General features: G+C 36.5%; 1 protein-coding gene and 1 long non-coding RNA gene across 3 annotated transcripts in view; one reads left to right on the forward strand and one right to left on the reverse strand.

Moving 5' to 3' along the window:
* Positions 1–21,599, reverse strand: part of THADA (THADA armadillo repeat containing) — a 433,450-nt gene that overhangs the window by 123,965 nt on the left and 287,886 nt on the right. For both annotated transcript variants that reach the window (XM_074204775.1, XM_074204781.1), the window contains exon 30: positions 15,130–15,245. In XM_074204775.1, coding sequence (XP_074060876.1) covers positions 15,130–15,245 — 116 coding nt within the window. The remainder of the gene's footprint in view (positions 1–15,129; positions 15,246–21,599) is intronic.
* LOC141501105 (uncharacterized) lies at positions 4,496–20,080 on the forward strand. Its single transcript, XR_012472139.1, has 4 exons — positions 4,496–4,646; positions 9,614–9,832; positions 13,896–14,024; positions 19,378–20,080. It is a non-coding gene; the product is annotated as an uncharacterized LOC141501105 (long non-coding RNA).

A 21,599-nucleotide genomic window follows, 5' to 3' on the forward strand; every position in this document is an offset into this window, starting at 1 on the left:
CAGAGCAACAAAAGAGACACCTGTGACATGGGCAAAAGGGTGAGTTGCCTTTTGTAAGTACACTCAATGAAGGGTTCTTCTTTCTATGGATGGACACTCAAAGACTGAAGAAGCGAGAAGGAGGCTTAGGGGAAGAATAGGAAAAGGGAAACAAATTCAAATCCCAGCAATTTCTTTTCAAGAGTTGTAAGGCCTTGTGCTGGTAAATCTTGTGGCTGAAAAATAACTGCTGTATTCAACTGAAAAAGTCCAACAAAACCCCAAAGCATAAAAGTTGGACTGGTCACAGACGACCTCCAGGGAGAGGGCTGGGGTCTGAAGACATCCTGTAGGAGGACCAGCCCAAATCTTCACACATTGGTATTGGTAGGGTCCTGTAAGTGTAGGTCATGTTCATTATGTACCAAACAAATAGTGGGGGGAAGGAAAGGTTAGAGGAAGTGTTGGAAAGAAGGCTGAATTCTTTGGGTCTCAGAGGGCTGACCACATTTTGGATGAGGGCAGATCATGGATAAATATTAAGATTAAACAGGGGAAATGGGGTAAAATATATATGACTAAAGTCTGTGAGGCAGGTTAGCTGAGCTGCAGAAGGAGGAAGCTGTAGCAGCTGCTGCCAGGAGGCCTGATACCAGAGGGTATCAATCTCTGCCTCAAGTTTAGGCTTCCGATAGGCAACATGAAAAGTTAAGGAGAGCTCAGACTAGTCCAGTGTTCCTTAGGGATAAGAGAGAAGGCACGTTGAAGAGAGTGTTGGATCTAGAGTCAGGAAGACTGACCTCAGATACTTACTAGCTGTAAAATGGGAATAATAACACACCTCCCTCTCAGGGTGACTGAGGATTAAATGAGATATTAATTAGCACAGTGCTACATAAATATTAGCTATCATCATCATTAAGAGTTATGTAAAGAGGGAGAGGAAATCAGGCCTTATTTTGGCAAACCAAAACAGCTCTAGTGAAGTTAGTTATCTAAGTGGATTTCCCTGTCTCTGTTTCCCCTGGGATGTGCTCTCTTCCACCTTTACCCCACCCCCAGGGGAAAAAAAAAAGGTTGAATTACAATTACAAGGTCTGAGGCATTGGGAACACTATGGGGGGCAGATGAAGGTGTCTTAAGGTCATTGACAGCTGTGCCCCTAAGGATATCTTTTGAATCTTTCCCTCTGACACACTCATTTCATAGAACAATTGGCTGAAAAATCAATACAAAATGGATGGATAAATGCGGGAAAGATGTAAATGCCCCTGGCAGCTGAGGGATTAATTCCCCATCCAAGAGCATGGGGATTTTTAAAAATGCTATTTCCCAAGGCTTCTTTCTTAGTAACCCTTAGATTTTGTTTTTGTATTTCTACCAGTGGTCTGTTTTTCTCTTCTGAATATCAGATTGTCACTATTCATGATAAACACTCTCCAGATGCCAAAGAAGCAGCCAGCTGCAAACACCAGGGCAATCAGTTGTTGCCTAACCAGTATGATTGGAATCCCAAAAGAAAGCATCATGAGCCCTCTGGGGCTCCAGAAATCACCAGGTAGCCAGGAAATAAGCAAAGTAATGGTTTGGAAACCACCACGACCACCACAACCACCAGGACCACCACCACCACCACCACCACCACCACCACCACCACCACTCTTTCCCTCCTGCCCCCCAACCCAGCTTAGCTCCATTAAGCACCAGGGTTATCATGCTCAGACAGAGGAAAAATTCAGGCACTTTCTAACCAGATACTTTCTAACCAGGCTTCGTGGGAATTCAATGGAACAAATGGAATTCCTTTTTCTAGCCCGCTGTCTATTGAGATAATTTTAAATATTTTGCAGTTAGGTTGCAAGAGTATCAACTAGTCAGTCCACAATGGCAGAACTACTTGCCACCCCACCCCGTGGGGAAGTATTTCAATCTTTGGTCTCCAAGGGGAGGAAGCCAACCCATCTTCCCTAAATGAACCTCAGAAAAGTATCAGCAGAGAACTAAAGGAAAACTGGCTGGTAGGGGGAGACCTAAAATTCTACAAATACTCCAGGAAGAATGGTTCTCCAGCTAGGTTCAATCTCACAGGTGTAGGGAGAGATGGCTTTCTCAGTGGTTAACTCATCCGAGAATAGAATAACCAGTTACAAGACTTGAATTTCTTTATATTTTTTCCATATACCTGTTAGATAGCCCTATTTCCTCTACTGAAAATCTCCTATTCATATTCTTAGACCATTTATCAATTGGGGAATGACTCTTATTCTTATGTGAATTTGTTTTCTTATATCCTTTATCAGAAAAATTTATTGCCAATTATTTATTCTTTTATAATCTTAGCTTTCTTTGATTTGTTTTATACAACCCCTTTTCAATTTTATTTAACTGAAACTATCTATCCTGTCTTCTTTGATTGCTTTTTGAGCCAAGAATTTTTCTTCTAGTCACAGATCTGACAATTTGTTTATGATGTATCCTTTATATATTTATATATATTTATATATTCATATATCTATATGTATCATGTTTCCATTTGGAGTTTATTTTGATTAAAGGTGTGAGATACTGATCTAACTCTAATTTCTTCTAGAATTCTGTATAAGTTTCTCATGTTTTTATCAGTTGGAGATATTATCACAGCTACTTAGCTCAGGAACTGGGGCCTTAGTGTTTATAGAATACAAGAGGACTAGATGTATTTACTTCTGTATGTATTTATTCAACTGATCTATTTTTCTAATTTTTTTTTAGGTTTTTGCAAGGCAAATGGGGTTAAGTGGCTTGCCTGAGGCCACACAGCTAGGTAATTATTAAGTGTCTGGGGGCCAGATTTGAACTCAGGTAGGTACTCCTGACTCTAGGGCCAGTGCTCTATCCACTGGGCCACCTAGCCGTCCCTATCTTTCTAATTTTTAACCAGTATCAAATTGTTTTGAGAATTACTACTTTGAAGTATAGTTTTATATCTGATACTGCTAGATTCCCTTCATTCCCACTTCATTTCACTATCTCCCTGGAGATTCCTGACTTTTTTTTTTGTCTCCATATGAATTTCATGATTATTTTTTCAGTTTTATAAAGTAATTCTTTGGTAGTTTGGTATAGTATTGAATAAGTAAATTAATTTAGTATTTATTTTTGTTATATTGACTTGCCATACTCATAAACAATGGTTTTTTTCTAATTATTTTTATGTCTTTATTTCTGTAAATAGTAGTTTGTAGATATATTTATAGAACTTACTTTTTGTATGATCCTGGGCAAGTCACTGGATCTTTGCCTTGCTCTGTTTTCACAATTGTCTAATGGGAATAAGAACACTAACCTCCTAGGAATGTTGTGAAAATACAGTAAGATAATATCATGGTACATGGAACTCTCTAGGAACTTAATAAATGCTTATTTCATTCCTGTATTATTTTCTGTGGGCATCTTGGTAGTAAGACAACCAGATATTTTATACTAAACTCAATAATTATTTTATAATAAATTAAAATATCAAATTTTTTTGAAAATAAGTGATATAATTCTAAAGAAAAAGTGACTCAAATAACAAAGCATAGTAACAATAAATATTTGCCATCCAAGAAAGGAACAATAAGAAAATTTTAAATGAAAATAATCAGAAATTTTAAAAATAAATAATATAATTCCAAATAAAAAGTGAGTCAAATAACAAATCATAGGAACAATAAATATTTGCCATCCAAGAAAGGAACAATAAATAAATTATAAATAGAAAAATTTAAATTGAATTAAGTCAGGTAGTCCTTAGGAGGAAATATATTATTTCTAAACACATCAACAATAGCATGAATTGAGCAGGCATTTAAAATAACCTTAGAAAATCAATAATTTAAAAATTCCAAAATCCACACAAAAACACAAATTCTGAAAATCATAGAGATAAACCATGTAACTCCTGGACATGCCCAGCTTACTAGTGATTCATTCCCCAGGTTCAAGATAGTCTGTGTATCTGTATGCACTCAAAATTCCAACCAAAATATTTGGCTTTATTTGTGAGAGGATATATAGTTAGTTCAAAGCAATGCCATTGGATGCAAATAGCATAATAAGAAAAATGGAATTAAAACATTTCTCCCATTAATCTAAGGCACCCCCTCCCCAATTACTACCATTAGAAATACACACACATTTGTATTTCTCTCTGTATTTTTTTTAAAATACAAAGAAATATGTGTGTTCAGGACATAAATGAGGAGAGACTCATGCAGGGAAACTGAGAAACTAGGTAGACTATACATGTAGGGAATATCTGGTGCCCCTGTAAGGTGGTGGAGTCTCTCTCCCCTTCTAGCTTCTGGTTCAGGTGACTAAACATTTTCTCACATCCTCATGATTTCTCAAACCTTTCCAAAATGGGAATTATGCACAAGAAATAAAGCCATTTCTCCAGTTCAAGATACCAAAAAATTCTAATGAGGTAATGATGTGATGAAATAATGACAGCAAAAGCTCTCTAAGTTCCAATGTTCTCCCTTGGCACCTCGTCCACTACCAGCTACCACTGCCCAAGTCACTCCATGGACTCAATTCTGTCCCTCCTGCCTTCAGTGTGGAAAGCCAGAAACCAGCTGGGCTACCATTTAACAGAGCTTGGTCAGAGAACTGAGGAACAGAGGGAACAAGGACAGGGAGCCAATGTGAGTGGGGTCTGCAGGCTGGGGGCTAGCCTCAGGTGAGGTTACTTCTGACTCCCCACAAGTCATTTGGGGCAGAGACTAAGGTCTCTGAAAGGTGTAAGGGGAGACAACATCTAGGTGAGAGAGCTCTGAAGTCCAGACCCTAGAAAAACCTGTAATCAAAGGGAAAGAAAGTGAGAGGTGGGGGTATATAAGAGAGGAGGCATGACATTATCAAAAATCTCAGGAGGAAGAAATTCACTTAAAAATCCTGAGCATAAGCACATAGACCATCATGGAAAATAATAATAGGGAATATTGCCTTCAGAGTCTCTAAATGAGTCCACAAATCTATGAATAAATATTGTAAGACGAAGGAAAATTAACCAATTTGATAACACAGAGGATCCTGTAAATTCAAAAGAGCATGGAAACACAACAGGGTGAATTTTTGATTTGCTCTTAAGAGAATTAAGAATCAAGAAAACAGAATTTATAGCCTTCACAGCAAAAATAATAGGCAGAATTAAAAAAAGAGACCTTGGAAAACTTCACCATGTAAAAGAAAGAACAACTGATGAGGAAAACAAATACAAAGAGTAATACGGAAAAAGTAAAACAAAAAGTAATAATATTCAAAGAAAAAGAGTACTGAGAGAAAACTTAAGGATTATTGGTCTCCTAGAGGAAAAAGAAATGTCAAAAATCTGAACACTATAATACAAGAAATAATGTAAGAAAACAGCCAACCTAAAGAATATACACAGTGTCTCCAAAAATATGATGAAGTTTTGTTGTTATTATTACTTTAAAAGTTTCTTTTAAAGGCAGAAACCTAAGATATCCAGGAATTAACCTAGGGTAGATTGAAGGGAAAACACTTTTCTTGGCTCCCCACCCCCCCAAGGGTGGTCTGTCTCTTTAAACAATCATGACAAGAAGGGACTCACTTTCTCAGAAGGTAACCTTTATCTTATGTGACAAACTCTCCAAAACAAAGATTTGGGGCAATTCCAGCTAGTTATTGCCTTCAGGCCTAATTTTATTTATTTTTTTAATCTGTATTTTCTGGTCATTGGGAGGAGAGTATCAGATACCTTACTCTAGCTTTCAGTTAGAAAGTTTATGTGGCACCCTATATCTCCTAACTAGAGATCCTTTGGCCTCAGCTCATTTTAAGGAACTCTGCCATAGAAATCCCAAAAGGTTATGTGAGTCTGACTCCCAGCTCCATTTCTGGGATAAACATGCTTTACAACTGCTATGTTATATGATTCTAAGTCAGGAACAAAACTCAACCCAGAGCACTGCTCTCTATGATATTCCTGATCTTTCATAAGTAAATTGACTAGCAAAGCTTTTTCAACTTTCTAACCCTGCAAAAAATAAAAATAAAAAGGCTTTTATGTTGATAAATATCCCTAAAGAGTTGGTGATTTTTTTTAAAAACACCAATAAGACAGATGAACATTAGCTAAAGTGTGTTCCTATTTCTGAGAGTGGGAGAGAGTGAGAAAGAGAACACTAAATAGAATGCCAAAATTTAAGATGAAAATGGAGGTAAAGAGAGGGTTCACAACAAATGAAGGATATAAAAGAAACTGCCAGAAACAGTTAAACCTCAATTATATGTCCATTAACCTAAAACTCTGAACAAAATGGCCGGATAACTTACAAAACTGAAAAATATCTATATTAATCAAACATGAGAGAGATTCTAAATGACTTGATCTCAAAAAAAGAAAAAATAAAGAAACTAAATAAGTCACAGGGCACCTAAATGAAGCAAAGTGTTCAGTCTGGAGGAAGACCTAAGTTGAAATATGGCCTTAGACATTCACAAGCCACATGACCTTGGGCAAATCTTTAACCCTATTTGCATCAGTATCCTCTTCTGCAAAATGAGTTGGAGAAGAAAATGTTAAAGGATTACAATATCTTTGCCAAGAAAACCCCAAATGGGGTTACAGACAGGCACAATTGAAATCAATGAACAATGACAATCAAGTCATAAATAAACTCCCCCTAAAAAGTTCTGGGCCCAGTTAGATTTACCATTGAATTCCATTAAGCATTTAAAGAATATATAATCCTTCTATTAGATAATTGCTTTTAAAAAAATAGAACTTGACAGCACCAAATTCCTTTTATAAGGTGGATATGGTACTGATACCCAAACCAGGAAAAAAGTAAAAAAAGGAATGTTGATGTAAACTGAATATAATATAGTAAAGACAGTGCAGCAATATATACAAAAATATTCACTATGATTAGGTTGAATTTATACCAGGAATAGAAAAAAATTATAAATATAATAGAAGATAATTTAAAAATAACATGATTATACCAATTCTAAAATATTCAAATGGACTTGTGATCTCAGTGTTTGGAAATTCCTTCCAATGGTGGCATATCCATGACTTCCTATCTTGCTCATATACTCGCATAAATTTACCACTCAATAAACTAGATGTTGTTTTTTTCTTGATATCACTAGAGTACTAGTGATATGTTCTGGGTGTCTACCTAATATCTCTAACCCCAGTTAATATCTCTAACATGACCAGCTGATGTTATCTTCTCATCATACAATTCTTTGATGACATCTTTTATTTCTGTTCTTCTTTAGAGTTCCTTAATGATTATTTATTACATCCTGATAACATACACAATATATCTCTCCAATTCCCTCTGCAAGATATTAATTTTTAATTCTTTGTAAATTTTTGTATTCTATGGCTTTCACTTAATTTCATTATTTTGCTATATATCTCAAAGAAGTACACTTCTGTAAGAATATATATGTAATTTTTACAGATATAAACATATCTGTAAGTTTGTTTTTGTATTTTTAAGACACATACTTAAATGATGCTGATGTTAAAAATATTATTTTCTGCTTTCATGGGAACCTTGAGATCATTAAAGGGTCTTTGCAATTAGACTTTTATATATATTATTTACAAAAACAATTAGAAAAAGATGGGAAAAGTTACTTATTCAAAAATAACTACAAAATGCATAAACTATTGTCTTAGGAATCATCCTTCCCAAGCCATACTCAAGATTTAATTGAATACAATTAAGACTTTTCTGAAGACACTTCAGCCTGCCTGGATCCTATTTAACTCTGGGTACAATTCACTTTTCATACACACCATAGGTACATATTTACCCATAAGGACAAAGTATATGAATTGTCCACGCAAATTCATGTTATAAACTAAACAATAGACATTCTTTATTCACTTGGACTTTCCTATGTATACAGTAATTACAAATATCATTTTAGTGATTATAGACATCTTCTGGGGTTTGATACAACCAATACAACTTTATCCACAATCAAGTGCACCTTGAAGACCCCATCACATATAAAGAATTCTTCTTTAGCTTTGAGTCTACACTAAATCTCTATTTCAGTAATGAATTCATTTAATGAACATATCTTCTGTTTTATGGCTCCTCTGAGGTTTAAGATAAGAAGACAGTTATTTCTATCTTATCTTTCAAGGAATTTTGAATAATTTCCATGTATAAATTGAGAGATAAATTGAAAAGACCCAATAGTATGCTATTTTGTTCTCCCAAATCAAATGTTTGTTTTAGCAACAGAAAGAGCAGAATCTTAAGTTTTCTAAAATCTTTCAGATAAATATGAAACAGTAAGAAGTTTCATTGTAGCATATTACTTAAAAGACACTGCATATTCCCTAATCATAACTTTATTTGAATGCCCTCACTTTATGTAAAATTTATATAGATGGAAGGTAGATAAATAGGTTAAGGAAAACCCTCCAATAAAACACAGAACTTATTTGTGTTAAAAACATAAGAAAGCACAGAAATTAACAAACCTTTATCATACCACATAGTATCTAAAATAAATTCAGCATTATTTATAATGCAGAAACATTAAAAGTCTTTCCAATGAGCAAAGATTTTTGCTTTTATTACCATTATTTGACAGAGTTCTAAACAATATAGATACTGCAAATGTTCAAAAAAAGCAAAAAAAAATAACCATTTTTAAAGGAGATAGGCAAAAACGATCCCTATTTACAGATGATATAACAGTTACCTTAGAAAAGTCCAGGGACCCAATCAAAAAAAATTTGTTAAAATAGTAATAGTACCCAATGAGGTAGAAAGTTATAAAAAAAAATCCTGAAAAAGCATTAGATTTTCTAAATTCTCCCAATTTCTTACTTACAAAATCAAATAGAAAGAGATGGAAAAAGTTGCTTATTCAAAATAACTACAAAATGCATAAAATAGGAATCATCCTTCCTGAGACATATTCAAGACTTAATTGAATACAATTAAGAAATAAAAGATTTAATAACTGGAGAGTCATTGTTCCCAGTTGGATTGTGCCAAAGCATAAAAATAAAAATGGCAATGCCTCTTAAATCAACATAAAGATTTAGTGTTAAAGCATTCAAATCACTATGGGGTTACTTTATAGAACCAAACAAAACAATATCAAAATTCATCTAGATTTTAGAAGAGCAAAACGCCAATGATCCTAAGGGAAATAATGAAAAAAAAAATATGAATGAAGGGGTGGGGGGTTGAGGTTATAGTTTTATTTGTAAGAGTTTAATCTATATTATAAATCATTAATCATCACAACTATTTAATAATTGTTAGAAAACAGAAAAGTCAATGTATCAGACTAGATAAACAACATTCAGAAGTAACTTAACAGTTTCATTTTAGATAAATATAATGATACAAGTGACTAGAGCAAGGACTTCTGATTTATCTAGAATGTTGGGAAAACCAGAAAAGTCTGGCAAAAATTGCATTTTTATATGCTATATCATAATAAACTCTAAATGTATATTCAACTTAAATATAAAAGGTTATAGGTAACTCTTGCTCTCAACGAATTCCAACAGCTTCCTATCACCTCCAGGATCAAATAGAAAATGCTACTTGTCTTTTAAACCCTTCATAATCTTGCTTTTTTTCTCCCTCTGCAGATTTCTTACATCTCACTCCTCACCGTGCACGCTGCAATCCTGTGACTCTGGCCTCCTTTGCTGGTCCATTTCCTAACTCCAAACGTTTTCCCTGGCTGTCTCACATGCCTGGAATACTCTTCCTCTTCACCTCCTGGCTACCCTGGCTTGCTTCAAGGCTCAGCTAACATCTCTTCTTCTGCAAGAAGCCCTCCTCTGAGCTTTCCCCTAATTTCTTGGGTAAATATCAAGGTTGATATTATCTGGTCTCTAACATGTAAACACAGTTGTATGCATGGTGTCCCTCCCGTTAGAGGGCAAGCTTCTTGAGGGCAGGGGCTATTTTGGGGTTTTGTTTTTTTGGGTATCCTTAGCACTTAGCATTGCAACTGTCACAAAGCAGCGCCATATGGTAGCTGTCATTGCTAGCTGTCAACCCTTATCAGGTGGAAGAGGAGTTATCAAATTTGTCTTCCTTGACCCCAAGGGCAAAAGTGCAGCAATGGAAGGAACTTTGTTGCAAAGATACAAATTGGTGCATGATATGAGGAAAAACTTCTAATTAATTTAAAATTATAATGCCTCCCTGAGGGTCTTCATGAAGTGGCTAGATGACCCTTGTGGGCAGTGGGGGTTCCTGTTCAGTTCCATGGATAGAGGGGATCTTTGTGGTTCTATTATTCTGAATTCCCCCATTCCCTCCCAGAGGTTTGGCTTAAATGCTTCCTAAGAATGTTTTTTACTTTAATAAATTATTAGAATATCAATATATAGTCTGGGTGGACATCTAGGAGTCCTTTTATTCTGGTAAGGCTTTTTTTTTTGAAGAAACTGCAAAAAAAACCATTTTTTTTTTATTGCAACCCCAAAGACAAACAAATTTTAGGAGAACCAGGATAGTTAAAATAATATCTGAAAAAACAAACCCACTATCAAAGCAATTCCAAGAGTCAAATGTAGAAAATGGGCTTTGTCACCTTTTGACCCTGCTTGATAGTTCTAAAGGCATCCTGCTCCCTGGCCAAGGACATTACAACCTGAATTTAGGGTTGCAGAAGGGAACAATGGCTTCACTTGAAGCCTGGAACCCAAAGGAGGGTTCTTTAGGGGGCTGAAGCTCGGACTTTCATTCTCATTTGGTTCAGGATGGTTAGATCACCTTGTTTTGCTTCTCCTACTGTTCCATTTTTCCCAATTGTAAAATACCTGCTGCTTCTTCCTTCGTACAGGGGAGGGGGGAAAGGGTGAAAGAGAGAGAGAGAGAGAGAGAGAGAGAGAGAGAGAGAGAGAGAGAGAGAGAGAGAGAGAGAGAGAGAGAGAGAAAAGAAGGGGCCTGAAGGATTAACGAGCTGATTTTCATAAGGCACTTGGACATCTTGGAATGGAAAGCAGCCTGGAAGCTCAACAGCACAACCATTTACTCAGTGCATTTTGCCAGCTGGTCATTCATCATCAAAAATTCCCCTATAACTCTATGACTATTGCTTAATCACCATGTATAAATACCTATTAATCTTGCAAAGTCAAAACACAAACAAAAGACAAAAGTCTTAATTTTTTGTGTCCTTATATTTAGGTTCAACATTTCAGAAATGAATTTATATGCCAATAACTTTTGGATTTTTTTAAACTTCTTCAGAAGTGAAAGAAATTTCTCTTCCCTTTCCTACCTACTACTCTTTTCTTTTAGTCTTCCTTTAAATAAACTGATGGACCAAATAAACTCAGACTAGTGCTAATGATCAAATAAGTTATGGAAGAAAAACGTGCTGTGTTAAAATTTAAACTAGCATTTTTGCATTAATGATGTTCCAAAACCTATATTCAGAATATATAGGAAAACTTTGAGCAGTTTAAAATGAGCATATTTATACCACTTCACATTTTCTTTCAAGTATAAATTATAAGGCCCCTATTCATTAAAAAAAAAATCTCTTCTACAGTTGAATTTCATTTATCCCAAACTTTAGAGTCTGTGACAGGAAATGCATGCTGGTGAGGGACTGTCAGCCCAGATTGTGGCTTTGGAGGAGGGTGAGATTTTCATGTGGAAAAGGAGACCACAGGGCAGGCTTCCCAGCATCATTTTGGGGAGGGGAGATGGTAGAGAAGGAGTCATACCAATAGCAACCTCATCTTTGAGTGTGAGGAGTAACAGGAGGCTTTGGTTTTATCACTTAAACTCAATCCAAGAATTTCTTATATAGACACGGTAAGGTTCTTCACATCAATAGAAGAGAGCCATGAGTACAGAAAAGCAGGTATGTGGCTTTGGAATATACTGAAGTATGTGAAGCTAATTATATCCTACCTAGGCTGATATTAAAATAAATTTACATTCCATAAGCACATCTGATTAATAGTGGTAGGAATACAGTGAAAGTTGGGATTAAGAAATCTGAAGACAATTTACAAACAACCTGGGAAACATGGAGCAACAGTAACACTAGAATCTGTCAGCAGTTTTTGTTCCTTGTGATAGGGGAGGCCAGAAAGGAAATCTAGATTGCCTCATGCCTTTGTTTCAATTAAAAAAAAACCCAACACAAATTAAGTGGAAAAAAATGAATACTTGAGAAAGGAGAGAGAGATAAAGAGACAGAGAGAGACAAAAAGAGAGAGACAAAGAAGCATACAGAGAGACAAAGATGAAGAGACAGAGAAAAAGAAACATACAGAGAGAGACAAAGATAAAGAGTCAGAGACAAAGAGAAAGAAACACAGAGAGAGAGAGAGAGACAAAGAGAGAGATAGACAGGGGGACAGAGACAAAGGAACAGACACAAAGAGAGAGGCAAAGAGGCAGAGAGAAAGGGAGAGAGTCAGAGACAAAGAGGCAGAGAGGGAGACAGAGGCAGAGAAAGACAAAGAGACAGATAGATAAAAAGATAGAGACAGAGAATCAGAATATATATATATATATATACATATATATATAAATATAATCAGAATATATAAAAAAATAAAAGGAATTGGAATTAATTCACCAGCCAGAGAGTAGAGGTAGTTTAGACTTGAGGCAATGGCACCTGAGGAGATTCCCAAATGTCTTCCTAGAATGGGAGCTGAGGAGCAGGTTCAGAACTTACATGAGAATCAAGAGGAAAAAATGATGAAGAATTTGTGGTTAGATTCAGCTTAAAACCACTATGATTGTAGCAGTTGAGCAAAGTCTCAGGTGACTATCAGGACCTGCATAAGGACTTTGCTTTTACCTGCTTTACCAATAACAAAGCAGACAGAGATGCCTGAATGATGTTATCACATCTTCTTCTGGAAATTCTGGTGTAATATACCACTTTAAGAAAAGAGAAAGGGATATTAAAAAACCACAATATGACCACAAGAGATGGTTGGGGGCATCCCCATCCCTCATGGCATCAGAGATGTTAAGCTTTAATATCTGACCATGTTCTAATTGCTGTTTAATAATTTGTGAAAAATACATTTTTATCACAGATATATTTGAAGAATAAGTGTATAGGCATGTGGTTTCATGACCTAAGAAATTCCAATTTGCTTTCTTGAAATCTGCATTTAATGAAGACTTGCTGTGTGACCCTGGGCAAACAGCTTGACTTCACTCAATCAGATTTGGGTGATCCAGCAACTGCATCGAACAATCACATGGAGAGGAACGATCATTTAACCACAGTCCAGGGCATGGAATTTTACTAAATTGTGCTAGTTGGGTTTGCCTATAAAACTAAAGTTCTGTTAACAATTGATAATTTAAACTTAAGTTTATTATGGAAGTAGTTGAATTCAGGAATAGTTAAAGGAACCAAGGAGAAGCAACCTAGAAATTCAGCCAGAAGAAGCCTGAGGCCTGGAGCCCCCTTTTTTTTTTCAACCTTTCTACCAATGTTTTACTCTGAACCCTTCATGAACCTCTCTGTCCTTTTCGGGATCCATCTCACAGTTCATATCAATTGTAAGTTCTCCCTCTTCTTGTCCTTAGTGCTGTTAAAAGATGAAAAAGCACAATCTGCAAAGTAAAATTCTTTGAACATTCTAGTAATGAAGCTGTGGGCCTCATCATGATCAACAGGCAATATGCATGTATATTATGTAAATATCTATATAGACCCTGGTTGTAATCTCAGCAAGTCACTTCTCTTTGCTCTTCAGTTTCTCCAACTCATAAAATAAAAGGTTAAGGACTAGATTATCTTCCACTACCAATATCTGGAGTCTATGCTTTGCAACATGAACCTTATAGTGAGATTCTACTGCATCAAAATAATTTTATTTTTTGCTTATCATATGCTTTTACATCTTTTTTGCTTCTCTTAAACACAAGAAATGTTCTAGGTTCTAAAGACAATCAACAAAGGGAGAAGGAAAGGAAAGAATCATAAAGAAAGGGAAAAGAGAAGAGAGAAGAGGAGATGCAATGCAGGATTCATTTATTCCTCCTTCTATGGCAGGGGTAAGGAATCTTTTTTCTGTCAGGGGCCATTTAGATATTTATAACATCATTTGAAGGCTATATTTGGTCAAACATTTACTTTTTATTCACCCCTAGATTTGTTGAATTTTGAGTCTCCACTTGCAGTTGCCTTGGCAATATCACACCAATACAGCCTGTCCCTTTTCTATGGGATGTCTTCCTTTTTCTCCATCTAGCCCAAACTAATATTTCAAATTTTCTTTTCCAAGACCCCCTTGAAAGTTTTGGCTTTTAGTGACTTCTCCCCTTTCCTCTTCCAGCTTTATATTACATACAGGTTTTCACTGTTCTGTGGAAGTTCATCATACTCATCTTCCTATGTGGACAATAAGTCCCCCAAGATAAGGGACCACTTAGGAGCAGAGCATCTTAGAGCAAAGAAATCTTCTAGTCCTATTCCCTTGTTTTACACACAAAAAATACTAGGACAAAAGAACACCTCTTCTTTTTATCCCATCCCAAACCCCCTAGCTGCTCTCTTACCAACTATCTTATATTGATCTTGCACATCCCTATATATGCACATACTGTTTTCCTATCCAATGAAGTAGAAACTCCTTGAGGGCTGGGACTGTTTCATTTCTCTCTATTTTCTCCATTTCTACACTTGATCTTTGCCAAAAGGTCGAGAAGTGATCAAATGTTTTTCAACTTCTAGGGCAGGGCCAGTCAAACAGTAAAGGCTTAACAAATCTTTGTTGATTAATTGACTGACCAAATTAATTGACCTTACACAGTCTAGGCAGAGAGGAACCATTGTAATAGATGTTTGCTGACTGAATGATGTAAAGAAATCTGGATTATACTTCTCTCTCATCACCCAACAGTTCAAGGTAATAGTTTTTTAATTATCTACAACCCCAAGTTTTAAAAGGAGAGGAAGTTGGAAAAGGAACCAAATATTTATTAAGCCCCTACTAGGTACTAAGTCCCTAATGAATAATATCTCATTTAATAACAGGTTAAGCCTGAAACTGTAAAACTTCCACCAATGGTTTTAAAATCCCTCCCTGCTACAACACTGGAATCCTCCAATGTATATCTAACGCTGATAACTCCTGGGGCAGGCAGGGGTTTCACATACCTTTTGGCCAACCAAAGTTTGGCTTGGATACAAACAGTGATGTCAGTCAACTCCTGCTGAAAGTTTGAATTTGCTCTGTGTTTGGAGTCTGAGTAGGATTGTAACAAATGAAAAACCTAAACCAAAGAAATAGAGAAAAAACATGAGATCCTGCTGTGAAAAACCTGTTGTTTTTTTTTAAGATACTCACTACCTCACTTTCACCTATCCTCAAAATAACTCCTCAAAGAAAACAGCCACCTGCAGACTGCTCCTTTAGTCTCCTTGCAGAAAAGAAGCTTGTAGGTTTTGGAGAATGCAGTAGCCATAGAATCTTTCATCCTAAATTGATTTCTATCCCCTGGGTGCCTTTCCTAACTCCAAAAAAAGGTAATTACTTCATCACAGCAATGATCATTTCATATCACATTCTATTAGGTAGAAGCAATCTACAGTTTTTTTCAATAAAAAATTTAAACATCTTTCTTGGTATCAACAGTCTCTTATGAAAGTAAAATGTACCTTTTAAAAGTCAAAGTCTCAATACTTTAGGAAAATAAATCATTCTGTTAGTCTAAACAGGCTGGCAGGTCTAGAAGTTCATTGGACTAGACTTGGTTAGAACAGTTTTGCTCAATTTCGGGCCAATAAGTAACAAACCCTATTTCTCCTGATCTCGGGCCACCACTTTCACAAATCACTTAAAGTTTCTCTCCTTAACTCTCCTTAACAAGACAGAGATAAGGGCAATGAACCAGAGGTCACTTGTTACAGAATTATAAAGAAAGACACAGTGACATCTGATTTATGTTATTTTCTTATTCTTCCTATGCTTCAAGCATAATAAAAGTTATTTAATAAACATAACTGCGACTAAAATTTTAAGTCAAAAAAGAAAGCCTGAGAAAGAGTCATTGGCTTTAGTAGCTACATAATTTTTGGCAAATTTGGAAAAGGAAGTTTTATAAATCTGATTATGTTGGAAGTTAGTTGCAAGAGACTGAGAAATTAATGAAAAGCAAATAAATATTGACAATGTTTATAAACCTACTGTTCTAGTAATTGGGCTGAGAAATAGAAGTTATAGGACAATCATTTTATAGGACAATCATTTTATTATTTGACCTTTGAGTCAAATATAGTACCAAAATTAAGGTGAGAAATACCCTGTGCTATAGGAATAAGTAGTCCACATGGAATGAGCAGATAGCCTCTCTGTACATTTTTGAGTACAAGTGCTCTCCTCTTTTGCTCCAGTTTCAAAGAAGAGCCCCTTCTCCTCATCACCCCCATTCTGTCTCCTCTGGGATCTTATGTTGCTGAGTATTCTCACCCTCACCCTCATCTTTAATCTCCCCCCTTCCCAATGGCTCCTTTGGTGCCACTTTCAAAGCTATTTAAGTCTTGCCCATGCTTAAAACTATTCCTCTTTTGATGTTGCCTTCTCCTCAGGTTCTCTCTCTCTCTTTTCTTTCACTGCTAAAATACCAGATGTTCTCTGGTATTTTAGGAAATGCCAGAGAAATAGTATATTTTATTATTTGCTTTCACATCTTTTTTAGCTTCTCTTTTTACACAAGAAATGTTCTAGGTTCTAGAGAGAATCAATAAGGGAAGGAGAGGAAAAAAATAATAAAGAAAAGAAAAAGAGAAGAGAGGAGAAGAAAGAGGAGCCCATTCACTCCTTTTTCTACTTATTTCATTCGGGTTTCCCTTCCCACCACTTGATATAAGTTTGAGAACTCAGAAGTTGCAGTCATTCCCTTCAGTGCTAAATCTAGAACTTTCTGTCAGGGGGAAAGAGAAAAATGTGAAACTCAAAATCTTACAAAAATAATTATGGAAAACTATTTTTTGCATGTAACTGGAAAAATAATTTTTTTTTTGAAAATTTAAAAAAATTCAGTGGCTTCCAACAGATTCACGGAAAAAAAACACAAATTTCTCAACCTGGGGCTTAATTAAGACACTCTGCAAGACACTTCCATGATTCAGTAAACCTAGAATAATTAGGTATTCCCCAAACTCGGTATTATATCTCTTAACCCCTATGATTTCCTATCAGCCATGTCCTATGCCCCTCTGGGACAGTAAGGTATGATGGATAAAGGGTCAGTCAGAAAGCATCTGGTCCAAGCATCCTCTCTGATACCTATGGGCTGGGTAGCCCTGGACAAGTCACTTACTGTAAGTTTCCTGGGTATCTCTCTAAGACTGAAACCTATAGAGAAAGAGCTGATCTGCATTGGTAGAGGGCATTTCCTCACCTGGGAGTTCATGCCAAAGAAGCCACAGGTCCTGTCCCTATCCATCCTCTAGGCAAAGAATTTACTGTCAGTCATCCATCTAATAAGCATGGATTAAGATTCCTTATCTTCCTCCAAGGCTCTGTTCAGATGCCAGCTTCTCCATGAAACCCTCCCTGAACTCCACAGTAGCTGCATTTTCTCTTGTTTCAAATAGTCCTTTACTTTCTTACTTGTTTTATCTGGTATGTATGTTCTGACTCCTTTCCACACTTCCTTCATGATGTAAACTCTTTGAAAGCAAGGAGTAGGTTCTCAATAAATATTTGATTGATTAACTGGGACCCATGCATTTTTGCCTTTTTATCCCTAGAACTGAGCATATTATCTGACTTATTGCAAATAACCACTATTAGGTCAACAAACAGTAGAAAGAACACTAGAGGGGATCAAGGAAACCTGAAGCTAGTTTTATTGCTTACAACTTTTGGAGGGGTGGGGAGCATGGGTTAAGTCCCTTAACTTCTCTGGGTCTCAGTTTCTTCAACTGTATTGTAACAGGGTTGGACAAGGTGATTTCTAAGGTGTTTTAGCAGTTTTCTCAAACTAATGCTTTAAACCATTTCTGGAAATATCATCCACTACCTCCCCTTCCTCCTCCAAAGTGGACCCTCCTTTTAAACAGAAAAAGAATTTAGCAAAAAAAAAAAATCCACCCTACACAGTGACTGAATCTGACAATGTATACAATCCTCTAGCGCCTCTCTGCAAAGAGGAGGGAAATATTTCTGTGATCTATTCTCAGGACCCTCATTGGCTTTTCACTGGCTCACAATTAAGCTTCTTTTTAGATACCTAACTTTATTAGATTGTCTATATCAGTTTATATAGATCTTTCTATATTCCACAGAATCCTTCATGATCATATTTTTCCTGATATGAGCATTCCTTTGTATTTGTATAGAACCATCTTTTTAGTTCTTCAATAGATAAGCACCCAACTTCTGTTTTTTTTTTCCTTTAAGCTCTCCAAAAGTACTGTCATGGTAATTCTGATATGTATACACACACACACACACACACACACACACACACACACACACACACATATTGGGCTTTTGTTTCTGTCTTTGGGCTTTTGAAGGTATATGTACAGAAATGGAACTGCCAAGTCAATCCTTATAGTATTTTTCCCCCTTCCAAGATTTCAAACAAAAATCCAGAACTGTTGGGCCAATGCCCAATTCAACCATCAGTGTGCTCATGTTCCCATCTTTCCCCAAACACTGATGGCTCAAGGATTTTTTCACTGTCAATTTGCAGGGTCTGTGTAGGAATTCATCTATTATCTATTGGGGAATAGTTCTTAGTCTTACATCAGTATATTAATTCTGTATATACCTCAGATATCTCACTTTTTTAATGTTTTAGAATTCTATATAGATCATTCCCTTCTTTATGAAAACCATGATTCATCACCCATGTTGAAATGTGTGGGGTTGGGTTGGCAGAGGCCAGGGTGTGGAGCTCTCACTCAAAGGGGGGAAAAAATCCATTATCTCGATTTCATTGTTATGCTAAACACTAGTTACTACTTTAGCTTCCCTTTTTTGGTGAGGAATTAATGAATATGGCAATAGGGGTATAGAGTTGTATCCATAAATGAATGCAACATGAAAAAAAGCATCAGGAAAATTTATTTTAAAAACAGAAAAGGAACTGTGCCAATAAAAAGGGATCAATTAAGATGAAAATTTAAAACATCATCCATAAAATAGTAATGGTTACAAGGTGGGAGCAGGAAGGGGAAAGACAAGAAGCCAGGAGCCTTTATGAGCTGCACCCTTGATATTGAAGGAATGGAGGAGTTGGTGGCAAAAATGGAAGAGTTGGTGGTACCTCCTAAAGGGTAGATCTATTTGGGATCATTTATAAATATCTGAGTAGCTAGCTTATTGTTTACAAAAGATAAACCATGATACATTTTTATATAAGTTATAGCTAATTTTTGGTTCTCAAACAGAAGTCATTGTGTGGGAGAACGAATCCCAGGCTTCAACAGGGAGAATGAACAAGATGTCTCTCATAACGGACCTGTTATTTAAGAGACAGCATCGAGTGTCACCACCTCGTCATCATCCCTGTGGGGACCCAAACCACTCCTCTTCCAGTCTGGAGCAATATGTCTGGCCGAGATGTCTGTTACTATGTTTGGTGGTTGCTAGAGGGAGAAGCCTTCCTTTGCCCAGATCCTCACTATTCTGAGGGAGCTGGCAAAGTCATCTGGCTTCGATGGACCTCTAAGCAGCTGAGGAACACCAGCCCTCCATCAAGGGCCCTTCAAGGTGTCCCAGGACAGTGATTAATCAGCCAACACCAGCAAGCAACCTGACTTTGGAATCTCCTAGTGAAGAAAGCTATAAAATCTCCAAAATGGCTCATCTTTAGAAGAAACATACTCAAATGGATGGATGGTTAAATATAGTCCTATATTTGCTCACCTAAGTTGGCAAAAACAAGTTTGTTTTTGTAATGCTTGGTTGATCCCTAGTGGCTTATGAAAAATCATTCTACCGCTCCATCAATTCTGTCACTATGGACACCTCCGACAGTCATTGTAATCCTGGGTCACTTGTTAGGTTAGTGGAATGAGCCATTTATATTTGGCCAAAGGAAAACATGAGTACATTTAGAGAAACTCTGGGAAACAGGGGAAAAAAATCTGGAAGTGGGAAGAAGAGATAGAGAAAATGGCACCCAGAGGGAGTGAAGAAGGAAATAGGTGGGGCAAGAAAAAAAAGTGACTGAGTAAACATTTATTAAATGCTTATTAGGGGCTAAGCCTCACTTTAGGTGCTGAGATGCAAAGACAAAAGTTAAATTAGAAGTGATGAAAAAGAGAGAGAAAGATGAAGAAGGAAAGGAAGAGAAAGAGATAAAAAAAATTAGAGGGAGAGAGATAAAGGAGAAAAGAAAAAAGTAGGCAATCCCTGATTTTAAAAGTGTAAAAACCATTTTATAAAGCATAATCATTGCTTTGTAAGTTGTTTGTGAGTACTTTTGTATTCAAAAGGAAAACAATAATATAAAAGAACATTCCCAAACACTATGCAGGATGTATAACTACTCTAAGAAAAATTAGCTCACTGTTTCTGGAGCGTGGGGAAGCTATCACTGAAGTTCTTATTGTTTATTGGCCTTAATGCCTGTGTATCAGTAACTATTTTCTGAATGATTAATTGTTTATATTTCACATAGACTCTAGAAAGGCAAGGTCCATGCTTATGTAACTCTCTCTGTGCAGTATGTGACATAGAAATATATGCTCCCTGTAGCACTTATCAATCCATCAATCAATAAACACTCACTACTAGGCTCCTAATCAGTGTAAGGAAGCTAGGTGGCACCTTATCGCATAGAGGAAGACCCATCTTCATGAGTTCAAATCTGGCCTCAGACACTTCCTAGTTGGGTAAGTCACTTCATTCTCAGTCAAGTTTCCTCAGTTTCCTCATCTTAAAATGAGCTGGAGAGGGAAATGTCAAACCACTCCAGTATCTTTGCGAAGAAAACCTCAAATGGGGTCACAAAGAGTTGAATATGATTTTAACATAACAACAGCAAACTGTGGTCAAAGTATGGAGTATGGCCAAGAGAGAGAGAGAGAGACAGAGAAAGAGAGAGACAGAAAAACAGAAAACCGAGAGAGAGAGAGAGAGAGAGACAAAGAGAAAGAGACAGAGAAACACACAAAGAGAGAGAATCACTGAATAATAGATTTTGAGCCTTCTGATTTTTTGTTTTTTATTTTTACAGATGAAAAAACTGAAACCCAGACTGGGAAATGGTTTAACCCAAGCTAAGAGCTAGAAAGTTGATTGAGGTCCTCTGATTCCAAAATCAATACATTTTCTGTTATATCACACTGATGGGGGGAAAACTACCCATGTACATAAAGGATATGAAAGAAACCACTTTGACAGAGTAGACTACACCAAATGAGTGGTAGAAAATTAAGTATGAAAGATATTCAAAGAAAGGGAAGCTCACTGTAGGCAGGGCAGACTTCCTAGAAGAGATGAGACTTAAGGGGGGAGAAGTCCTGGGCAGGAGAGAGACCTACAGGGGATCTCAGTAATCATCTGATGGTCTAGGGGCTCTTACATTTTATGTGTCATAATTGACAGTCTGTTGAAGCCCAAGGACCCTGTATCAGAATGATGTTTTTAAATGCATATGATTCCA

The sequence above is a fragment of the Macrotis lagotis genome, chromosome 1 (genome assembly GCF_037893015.1).
Source record: "Macrotis lagotis isolate mMagLag1 chromosome 1, bilby.v1.9.chrom.fasta, whole genome shotgun sequence".
In the NCBI taxonomy this organism is placed as follows: Eukaryota; Metazoa; Chordata; class Mammalia; order Peramelemorphia; family Peramelidae; genus Macrotis; species Macrotis lagotis.